At 42.1% G+C, this 12,178-nt stretch overlaps 1 protein-coding gene across 1 annotated transcript in view; it reads left to right on the forward strand.

Annotated features, from left to right (window-relative positions):
* The window catches only part of LOC121277230 (FRAS1-related extracellular matrix protein 1-like), a 391,688-nt gene that overhangs the window by 343,584 nt on the left and 35,926 nt on the right, over nucleotides 1-12,178 (forward strand). Inside the window, exons 27-30 of the mRNA XM_041186416.1 lie at nucleotides 1,543-1,672; nucleotides 7,507-7,579; nucleotides 9,048-9,197; nucleotides 9,298-9,545. Coding sequence (XP_041042350.1) covers nucleotides 1,543-1,672; nucleotides 7,507-7,579; nucleotides 9,048-9,197; nucleotides 9,298-9,545 — 601 coding nt within the window. The remainder of the gene's footprint in view (nucleotides 1-1,542; nucleotides 1,673-7,506; nucleotides 7,580-9,047; nucleotides 9,198-9,297; nucleotides 9,546-12,178) is intronic.

The raw sequence follows: 12,178 nt of genomic DNA on the forward strand, positions 1-12,178 counted from the left end.
TTTGTAAATATGTCCAGTATTCAATTCAGAATATTCAATTTCGCTTATATTAGTGGTGCCTTAAGGTACCTCTCAAGGGTAATTAGGGACAGACAATAAATAAATGTTGCCCTTGCCAGCAGCATTCACATCCCATGAATGAATTTTTAAAAAAAAATTACAGATACATTGGGCGGAATTTTCTGCGCCCGTTGGTGGCGGGTGTGTTTGGCAGCGTGAACGAAGGCCAAAAATTGGTTTCACAATGTTGTGAAACCAGTTTGCAATTGTCCACATCACCTGTCAATGGCAGGCCATGTTTCATGCCATCGTACGTGGGGAATTTCATTGTAATACTTCTGCATATCATTATAAGCCCAGCTCGCTGGAATCATCCCCCTGTGCTGGATCGTCCGAGCAGATAATAGACGTGTGCCTAGCAAGCTGCACTTCACTAGGGACTTCGAGATTTGTTTGCCTACCTTGCTTCAGGCAGCACTCATGGTCATCAGCACCAGGCTTCGCAGACAGCACCTCATCACTTTTAGGGGGGGGCTCACGGTGGGTCTCTACCTACCAGACCAGCCATAAGGTGGGGGTGGCTTTTCAATGGCTGCAGGGCTAGGGCTTGCTTGGAGAAGGGGGAAAAGTGGCTTCTGGAAAGGGAAGAGACTGCAGGGCGAGAGCTGTACTGGGAAAGTATGGTATCCCAGGGAATGTGTGGGAGCGCAAGTTGATCTGTGCAAGTGGCCTCAAGATGGTGAGGGCTGAGGAGGCAGTCTCCAGAGAAAATGAGGCCAGATGGAGATGTGAGGATGTGTGTGAGAGAGTGAGCGGTGATGTCCATTGAGCTGGCAGTGAGTGAGATGTCAGTGAATGTGTGATAGGCTTGAGCGTGAGAGTTTAGAGTGATGAGATGGTTGCCTTACCCTTGCAGCACAGAAGGGTTCATTCATCCTCTTTGCATTGATTGGCCAACCTCTTCTGTGCAGCATTGGCACTGATCACCACTGCCATTGCCTTCCAAGCCAGAGTGGTGAGATTGCTGCCCCTCCTGTAGCCAGAGCAGGGGTAGAGGACATCATGACAGGCCTCCATGGCATCCAAAAGGCATTCCAGGGACGCATCACTGAACCAGGAGGCTGCAGTCTCCTTGCCTCTTGGGGCCATGCCTTCTGTGCAGCAGCCCTGGGCTGGAAGCGCTGAGAGGTGTGCGTGCGGCTACACTTCAAACATGACACTTGGTGTGAGGAAGTGGCGAGGTGACGGTGTGGTGGGTAAATGAGAGCCTGCCCGCCATCAAAATGGCATGTTCCCTGGGAATGCATGATTAATGAGGTGGGATTGGGATGATACGGCATGAAAAGCTGCCAGTGCAGTAAAATGATCTTTTACCTGCCCACTACCGCACTTAGTGCAAATCTGGGACGATTCCGCCCATTATGATTACTTAAAACTTTCCAGTTACATTTGATTTTGAGGAATTATCTTTTGCCTTTCTCTAGATGCTATAAATTTGTAAAACTCTTAATTATCATGAAAGTATATATTGTAATTTTACAGACTTGATCTCAAATGGTCTCATATAGAAATGGTAGAATCAGAGTACCAGGTCTGTGAAGATGTAGGATTGTTCTCTGTGAAAGTCATGAGGACTGGATACTCCATGGATTCTTCTTATATTGGCATAAAGGTAAGACTTTCTCACTGCACCAAACTCAGAACATAATGTCTAACATTAGATATGATTCTGCTATTGGACAGCACTTGCTCAACAATCCCATGTGTACTAAGAACTGTTCTAACATTTAATTTTATTTAATTTAAGATTATCAGTCAGACTTGCAATGTGGCTCACTCATTTGCAATGTAGCTAGAAGCTACATATATTAATACACGGACCTGTGTCCTACCCAAAGGAACATGTCTGGGCATTGTGCCTTTTTTGAATGAAACAATAGCGTAGAATCACTGAACTTTTACAGTACGGAGGGAGGCCATTCAGCCCATCGAGTCTGCACTGGCTCTCTGAAAGAGCATTCCACCTAATTCCACTTCCCTGCCTTAGCCCCGTAACCTTACACATTCTTTCTTTCCAAATAGCCACCCAATTCCCTTTTGAATACCTTAATCGAACCTGCCTTCACCACCCTCTCAGGATGTTCATTCTAGACTCCAGCCACCCTTGGGTGAAAAAATGTTTCCTCACATCACATTTACTCGTTTTGTTAAATATTTTGAATCTTTGCCCTCTGGTTCTTGATGCTCTCTTGAGTGGAAACAGTTTCTAACTATTTTACCCTGTCCATACCCTTCAGGATCTTGAATACCCATATCAAGTCTCCTCAGCTTTCTTTACTCCAAGGAAAACAGACTCAACCTCTCCAATCTATCCTCATAGCTACAGTTGTTTATCCCTGGAATCATTCTTGTGAATCTCCTCTGTACTCTTTCCAATGCCTTCACACCCTTCCTCAAGTATGGCACCCAGAACTGGATGCAGTACTCCAGACGAGGCCTAACTAGTGTCTTATTCAAGTTCAACATGACCTCCTTACTCTTGTACTCAATGCTGCTATTAATAAAGCTAAGATACTAAATGCTTTATTAACTGCTCTCTCAACATGCTCTGCCATCTTCAGTGAATTATGCACATATACACCAAGGTCCCTTTGTTCCTGCACCTCCTTTAGAGGCTCTCCCTTTATTTCATACTGTCTCTCCATATTCTTCTTACCAAAATGGATCACCTCACACTTCTCTGCATTGAACTTCATCTGCCATTTGTCTGCCCAATCCGCCAACATGTCTATGTCCTTTTAAAGTTTAAGACTATCCTCATCATGTTTCCAATCTTCGTGTCATCTGCAAAAATAATTCCCTGCACACTGCAGTCTAGTCATTAATATATATCAGGAAGGGCAAGGATCCCAACACTGACCCCTGGGGAATTCCACTACTTCTTTGACTAGGTGCAGGTGTAAGATGTTTAATCTCTTGTAGGTTCAACATCTTTCCATGATGCCACCAGGTTACCTCAGGGCTGACAGCTGTTATTGGGACTGTCGCTTTAAACAGAAATGATTGACAGGCGGCCACTTTGGCATGGCTTCATGGCTTGGGGGACAGTAGCTCCCTGGTGCATTCTCCATGGTAATGCGTCAACCTATCAGAGTTGACTTGCCAACCAATCAGCACCCTTTCCTTACGCAGTATAAATTTTTGCTTCCTTTCAAATTTGTATTCTTGCATCTGTCCTGATGAGTGCAAGATGAAAAGCATGTCTATTTTTCAGCAATACTTTAAGGTTACCTCCAATATGCTCTTTCCGTTTTTCACTGATGATGTTATCACTTTGGTAGTTTTTTTCTAATCAGGAAACTCCTTCAGATCCTTCTTCCAGCTTCTCACTGTACTGAACAAAAGTTCACCTAATATAATGTATTTCCACAATTATTTTCTCCATTGTATTTGCTATCCTGCAGAACCAAAATGATTATTTCTCCAGCCTGCTGTTTAATAAATAGAGTTTTACAAGTTGAATGTCAAGCTGTAAATGCAATGTTTTGCTCTCTTGTGCACTTCACAGTTGGATAAATAAAATGTTCATCATTTCTATTGGTTAATTGGCAAAACAGCAGGATCAACTTTATGTCCTAGATGGCTGGTTTTCTGTTATCCTGCTATTGAATTCCTATTTTGCAGAAGTCAACTTAAGGATAACTAGTTCCTTCCTGCAATGAACAACCTTCCCACAAAATGGAACAGTAGCCTGTTGGTAATGTGACTGGATTTGTAATCCAGATAAATTCCACATGGCAGCCAAGCGACGTTTAATTCAATTAATTAATAAATCTTGAACAAAAAGCAAGTATCAATAAAGATGATCATAAAACTACTGAATTGTGGTAAAACATTTTTCATTTAGTTCACTAAAGCCCTTCAGAGAAAGAAATCTGCCACCTTTACCCGGTCTCACCTACATTTGAAACAGCTGAGCAAGCCACATAATTGTATTAAACCGCTGCAGGAAAGTTGAATCAGATTAAAACAGAAGGACCACGCAGCATTGATCTAGGCATCAGAAATGACAAAGGCACACCCAGTCCACTTGACCCTGCAAAGTCCTCCTCACTAATACCTGGAGGCATGTGCCAGAATTGGGAGAGCTGCTCCACAGACTAGTCAAGCAATAGCCTGGCATAGTCATACTCACTACATAACCCCCCACAGCCAATGCCCCAGACATCTCCATCACCAACTCTATACCACAAGCAGGGCAGAATCATCAGAGGATACAGCATACTAGCACAGAGGGAATAGGCCTAGGAGTCCTCTACATTGCCTCCAGAGCCCATGAAATCACATGACATGAAGTCAAACATAGGCTAGGAAACCTGCTGACTACGACCTACTGCACCCCCGCCACTCCCCTGCTCCATCCCACCACTCCAACTCAACTGATGATTCAGTGCTCCTCCATGTTGAACACCAGTTGGAAGAGGCACTGAGGATAGCAAGGACACAGATTGTACTCTGGATGAGGGTAGCACAGCTACTGACCAAGCTGACCAAATCCTGAAGGACATGTCTGCCAGACTAGGCCCATGGCAGGTGGTAAGTGAAAAGAAAAGTAGGAAAACATACCTGACTTTGTCCTCACCAATCTAACTCTGCAAATGCATCTGTCCATGACAGTATTGGTAGGAATGGTCACTGCACAGGCCCTATGGTGACAAAGCCCTATTTTCACACTGAGGCCATCTTCCATCGTGCTGTCTGGCTCTCTACCATATTAAATAGGATAGATTCAGAACAGATAAATTAGCTCAAAGCTGAGCACCCATGAGATGCTGGACCATCATCAGCAGAAGAATTGTATTTAACCACAATCTGTAACCTCATGGTTCAGCATATTCCTCCTTCTACCATTGCCATCAAATCAGGGAACCGGCACTGATTCAATAAGGACTGTAGGAGAACATGCCAAGAGCAGCACCAAGCATACCTAAAAAAGAGGCAGCAAACTGTTGAAGCTACAACACAGGGCTATATGAACACTAAACAGCTGAACGAACATGTTATAAACAGAGAAAAATGGTTCCATACACAATGGATCAGATCAAAGCCCTGCAGTCCTGCCACATCCAGTTATGAATGGTAGTGAACCAACAGGAGGAGGGAGCTCCACAAACATTCCTAACCTCAATGATGGTGGATCCCAGCACATCAGTGCAAAAGACAAGGCTAAAGCAAGATCTACAGCTAGAAATGCCAGGTGGATGATCCATCTCAGCCTCCTCTTGAGGTCTCCAACATCACAACAGCCAGGGTTCCTTTAAATTTTTGTCCTTGGTTTTACAGCTGACCTGAATTAGGGGCTGTGCCTGATTTATCCCAATTTTGTTGATTTGGTTTAATTGTTTTCATTTTAAAAGATTATCACAACAGCCAGCCTTCTGCCAATTTGACTTGCTCCATATGAATGGGCTGATGACAACCCAACTGTAGTACTGAAGACTTATACTCCAGAACTAGCCACGCCCCTAGCCGAGCGGTTCCTGTGCAGCTACAACATTGACATCCACCCAGCAATGTGGAGAATTGCTCAGGTATGTCCTGTCCACAAAAAACAGGACAAATCCAACCCAGCCAATTATCATCCCATCAGTCTACACACAATCATCAGCAAAGTTGATGGAAGGTGTCATCAATAGTGCTATCTGGCTTCAAATCTTACTACAGCCTTTGTCCAAACCTGAACAAAAGAGCTGAAATCCGGAGGTGAGCTGAGAGTGACTGCCCTTGACATTGAGACATTTGACCAAGTGCAGAATCAAGAAACTATAGCAAAATTAAAGTCAATGGGAATCAAGGTGAAAACTCTTCATTGGTTGGAGTCTAGCACAGGAAGATAGTTGTGGTTTTTGGAGGCCATTCATCTCAGCCCTAGGACATCACTGCAGGAGTTCCTCAGGGTAGTGTCCTAGGCCCAATCACCTTCAGCTGTTTTGTCCATGACCTCTCCTCCATCCTCACAGGAGTGGGGATGTTCACTGATAATTACGCAGTGTTCAGTCTCATTCGTAACACTTCAGATAATGAAGCAAGTTTCAAGACTGACATAACAAGCAGGCTGGGGCTGATTAGTGACAAGTAACATTCGAGCTTCACAAGTGACCAGCTCCAACAAGAAACGATCTAACCATCTCCCCATGATATTCAATGGCATTGCCATTGCTGAATTCCCCACCATCAATATTCTGGGAGTTCCCATTGACCAGAAAATTAACTGGACCAGTCACATAAATACTGTGGCTACAAGAGCAGTTCAGAGGCTGGGCATTCTCACCTCTTGACTCCCCAAAGCCTGTCCACAATCTACAAGTCACAAGCCAGCAATGTAATGGAATACTCACCATTTACCTGGATAAGTACAGCTCCAGCACTCAAGAAGCTAGGCACCATTCAGGACAAAGCAGTTTGCTTGATTGGCATCCTATCCACCTCTTTTAAACTTCCAATCTCTGCATCACTGGCGCATGGCGGCAGCAGTGTGTACCGTCCACTAGATGCATTATAGCAGCTCATCAAGGCTACTTCAACAACACCTTCAATGACAAAGCGCAAGGGAAAACTATCAAGTTCCCCTTGAAGTCACTCACCATCCTCACTTGAAGCTATATTCCCTTTCCTTTACTGTCACTGGGTCAAAATCCTGGAACTTTTTCCCTAACAGTAGTGGGTTTGTCTGCACTACATGCACTTCAGTGATTCAAGAACGCGACTCACCAACACTTTCTCAAGGGTGAATAGTCATGGGCTATGAATACTGGCCTTGCCAGCAACCCTGACATCCCATGAACGAATAAAAGTCCTGAACTTTAGCTTTCTTGCTTTCATGATAAGTGACCTCCTCCCCAGGTCCAATCTCTAGCTGCCTCCCATGATCACTGACCTTTCCTCATCCAAAACACTGATCTCTAATTTCCCCTCTCCCACAATCACTCATCCTAAACCCTAATTTCTACCTCTCTCCCAGCAACCACCCCCACTGATTGTGGAGGACTTTGCTCAAGGTTCCATAGCTGTGACCGCCACCCATTCTCAATTTGGCTGCTGCTGGCTAGAAAATAGAAGAAAAAATTATAATGATCTGACATAAAATTGGGCTGGAACACAGTGTTCTGTCCTTGCTGGGTTTTCCCCATGCTACCATGTTCCCGTGCAACTTCCCTGTCCCCCGTGGGGGTCTTGATAACTGATTTATACTTCAGAAATATTATGGAATGTTCAGTCAAAAGCTAAACCGGCGATAATCACCTTCAGATTTCCATTAATCTATTCACATACACTTTATGATCTCAGTTACTCTTCCAATTCATCTTCCAAAATGTAACCGCTCCCTGATTTCCACTACTTTGCTGATCTGACCATTTTATATGGAATTGCTGCTTCTTACAGCTCTATTTGTGTTGGTAAAAATTCTTGTTGTTTGTAATTCTTTCTATCTTCTTTTCTGTTTAGGTCAATAGCATTTCAGCCTCTGTTGGAAAGGATTTTACTCACAGTTCTGCCAACCTTATCCAGTTTGATCCAGGTAGATTATAATTATTAAAGAGGAAGAATGGAATTAACTATGCTTGATGATACATTAAAGACCATAGTAATTTGTTCCTGATCAGGAGTTTTTAACTAGTAATTGCTAGAACCTTGCTTGGTATTATTGCTATGGCAGGTTCCAATCACAGGAAGATATCAAGTGGTGTGCAGCTGTTCAGAGGGATATAGCCTGTGGCATTTGTGCATTAAATGGGAAGAAAGCATTGACCCTTAAGATTTGTGCAAACTGGTGGCTAACAAAAATTGAGGAGGAGTGAGTTTGCTGTGGAAAATGCACCACTAGATGTTGTATTGGAAGCAGAATTAATTGATCTCAGCAGAGGCAAACAAATAAGTATGTGAAGGTGTAGTTTGGAGTAAGAATATATGTCATCTGGACATACTGCAAAATCAAGGGATCCTGGAGTTGATTTTGCAACCAATTAGCAGAGTCTTTCTGGCAAGGAAATTTCACTGGTACCTCGTTGATGAGTTTCCTAGGCACAAATAGCTCAGCTTTGTTTCTATAAGATGAGGCAATTTTCTGACTATGTATTGCTCATGTTAAATGTCATTCACCAGAAGAGTTTAAGGGGAAATCACACAGGCATCCCATCATTTTACACACATTGAAATCTCTGCCCACCAGGAATACCTACTTAAACAAAAATAAAAATACCTGGAAAAACTTAGCAGGTCTGACAGCATCTGCGGAGAGGAACACAGTTAACGTTTCGAGTCCATATGACTCTTCAACAGAACTAAGGAAAAATAGGAAAGAGGTGAAATATAAGCTGGTTTAATGGGGGGGGGGGTGGTACAGGTAGAGTTGGATAGAGGGCCAATGATAGGCGGGGATAGCCAAAAGATGTCATAGTCAAAAGGACAAAGAGGGTTGAAGGTGGTGATGTTATCTAAGGAATGTGCTAATAAGGTTATATTAAGGTTAGAAAGCAGGACGAGCAAGGTACAGATAGCCCTAGTGGGGTTGGGGTGGGGGGAAGGGATTGAAATAGGCTAAAAGATAGAGATAAAACAAAGGATGGAAATACATTTAAAAGTAATGGAAATAGGTGGGAAAAGAAAAAAAGGAATACCTTCTTTGTGGTCAGATCTCCTGATGCATGCTCTCAGCAGATGAGATTTTGTCCATGCAACATGCATTTGAAAAAAACAAAAAAACTGCGGATGCTGGAAATCCAAAACAAAAACAAAAACAGAATTACCTGGAAAAACTCAGCAGGTCTGGCAGCTGCCAGACCTGCTGAGTTTTTCCAGGTAATTCTGTTTATGCATTTGAAAAATTGGCCCTCGATCCTCTGCAATATCATCCAACACAATTAAAATCTTATGGCTAATTTTTTAAGAGATTGTTTTTTAAAGTGCTTGTTAGCAGCCTGCTATTTCAGAATTTATTTCAGTGCTACTTTGATGTTATTCTGCTCCTATGTTCCTTTTTTCTGCAGGTGTATCAGTAAAGAATTGGAATATAGTAATTATCAATGATGGTTTAGAAGAAAATAAAGAAACATTTGAAGTGTTACTTGCATCGCCAGTGAATGCAGTTCTTGGTGCTAAGACAAAAACATTGATCAAAATCATTGATGCAAGAGGAGGTAAAGTGTGAATGGGAAACTCATCACATGGTATGAAGTCTCCTTCTTCAAGCATCTCATCAACATTTATTGTATTCCTACATTGTCTCTTGTTTCACAGATCGCTGCAGCCTTACAGCTTCTAATGATAGAAGTGAAGACAATCCACCAGTCAAAGTGCTGAGAGGGAGACTGACTTCGGGTTCCACAGCCCTCTCAAACCTTAAAAGTGACCCGAGCCAGGTGGCAGAAATGCCAATTACTAACTTGCATGAAGAGGTGGAACAGTCCCAAGGGGATGCACCGCAAGAGTTCCCTCAAAAATCTCTTCCCAAGAAGAAACTGAGGGTGACTGGAAATGGAAAAATGGTAGGCAGTGCCCCATTGTGTGTTAAAATAGTCAGGGTAAAGTTTTCAGATTTTTTCCTTTTCCAAAACAGAAAAAATTCTCATTATGTTTCAGTTTGGGTGCATGCAATTCTTGGAACTAAGCTCGGACAGCCCCGAAAGGATCTGTGTTCAATTGCTAGTCTGTGGTGTGTTAGCTGATCCTAATTGGACTGACAATAGGGCATCAGAAACCCTGGGTAGGAAAAATTGCCACACGTTGTGTTTTACATTTTAGGAAATTCACATAAGAATTTTGCTTGAAGGTAAAATAAGATTGGAATTTGATGTCCCAAGAAAGCTGTGTATTCATATATCACCACAGGGCATATCCAAAGTGCGTTGCAGCCAATGAAGTACTATTTGAAGTGTACTCACTGTTTCAATGTTGGAAACGCTGCAGCTAATTTTCAGATAGCAAACTCCTACAATCAGCAAGGTGATAATAATCAGATATCCTGTTTTCATGATGTTGATTGAGGAATAAATATTGACCAAGACACCAAGGATAAATCCCCTACTTTTCTTTCAAATAGTGCCATGGGCTCTTTTACATCTACCCAAGCAGACATATAGGGCCTCAATTTAACATCTCATCTGAGAGACAGCACCTCTGACAGTACAGTATGCTTTCAGTACTGCATTGGAGTATCAGCCTTAATTTTTGTGCTCAAGCCCTGTATTGGGAACTTTATGGCACTGAGGAGAGAATGCTACACACTGATCCACAGTTAACAGATGCAAAGTGCTTACTTCTGAAGAAGTCATGTAAAATAGCACCATCCTTTGTAAAGTATTAACTTTAAAACTAAGACTCCAGTCACATATTCTCCCACTTAATGATTTCTCCATCATCTGGTAATTCATGAGAGCTGATATGCTCAATCGCACAATGGGAATTATTAGGAAATCACCAGTCAATAACAATTTAGTGTAGGTCCAGTTTATTTCTGCAGGCAACAATTAATTTTGTAAATTTGTAACTCCTGATGAGCTTATTTGAAAATCTACTCTGTAGAAATGTAGTCATTTGCCAGCAGTGGAGAATTGATTATGCGAGAGGTCATACCTATTCATGGGATAAGGGTAAAAATCCTTTGTGTGGCAAGTTTTTTCCCCATAGTTAGTGCCTATAGTAGCTGTGTACATTTTAAATAACATTTTTTGCTCCTTGTGACCTACAGACTTCAAGAAATGAGTTGCATCTGAATAGTGGGAAATGCCATGGGGCACTGCCAGCATCATTCCCTGGTTACTTGGCAGAGGATGTGATACATTATGGTAGAACGAGTGAGGAAAGGCAATATGAAGTAAATGGTAGTATTTTAATGAGGGCACAGGAGCAGAGAGACGTATGGATAAGTATACACAAATCTTTGAAGTTAGCGGGGCAGGTTGAGAAGGCAGTTAAAAAGGCATGTTGCATACTTGCATTTACTAATAGAAGAACAAGAGTACAAAAGCAAGTAAGTTATTCTAGACCTTTATTAGTCACTTATTAGGCCCCAGCTAGAGTAATGTGTTCAATTCTGGGTACCATACTTAGAAAGATGTCAAGGCCATAGAGTGAGTACAGAAGAGATTTACCAGATTGGTACCAGAGATGAGAGATTACAGTTATGTCGAGAGGCTGGGAAAATTTTTTTTAGAGCAGAGAAGATTAAGATGAGATTTCATAGAGGTGTCCAAAATCATGAATGGCTTTGACACAGTAAATAAGCTGGCGAAGCAGTTTTCAGTGGCAGAAGGGACAGAAATCAGAAGACACAGATTTAAGGTATTTGGCAAAAAAAAACAGAACATTTTTTGCACAACAAATTGTTATGCCTGAAAGGGTAGTGAAAACAGATGCATTGACAAATTTCAAAAGGGATAAATTGTCATCTGTCTCACGATTCGAGGATGACGTTTAGTCAGGGTCGCAGGTTTCTACCATGGGCCTTCATGTCTTGACCCACAAGTCTTTGAGCACATGGGGCAGGATGTCCATGAGGTAGTGTAGGATTGCTTCCTTTCCTTCTATCCTGCTCTGCCTCATTGATGATGATTGAATAAATATGTGGGAACATGTGGGAGAAGAGCAGAGGAGTGAGACTAATTGGATAACTCTACCAATGGGTCAGTCTTGATGGGGTTAAAGGCCTGTTTCTAAGCTGTATCTTTCCATGATTCTGTGACCTAATGATTCAGCAAATGTCTGCAACCCTCTGTATTTAATTTTTCATCTTGTAAATTTTAAAAATATTCTCACGTCCAAATTGTGGTTAGATCCAGTCAGATCAGGGTCTATTAAGAGCCCAACAGCCAAACTAGACTCTGTCAATGAGTTCAAAATGTCCACATTGAACAGCCTATCAATATCAAAGATAAAGCTTGGTTTTTAAGGTAATTGGCAAAAGAGCCCGAGAAGAGATAAGGAGAATTTTCGTTTGAACAGCAAGTTGTTAGGATTTGAAAGGCACTGCCTGAAAGACTAGTGGAAACATTCAATAGTATCTTTCAAAAGGGAATTTGATTAATACTTGAAATGAAAAAATTGAATTCTGCTGCTGCAGAAACATATTACTTCCCAGTTTCCCAACCAATCAGTTTGATTAACATAATGATGACCAATC

This window comes from Carcharodon carcharias, chromosome 4, assembly GCF_017639515.1.
Source record: "Carcharodon carcharias isolate sCarCar2 chromosome 4, sCarCar2.pri, whole genome shotgun sequence".
NCBI lineage: Eukaryota > Metazoa > Chordata > Chondrichthyes > Lamniformes > Lamnidae > Carcharodon > Carcharodon carcharias.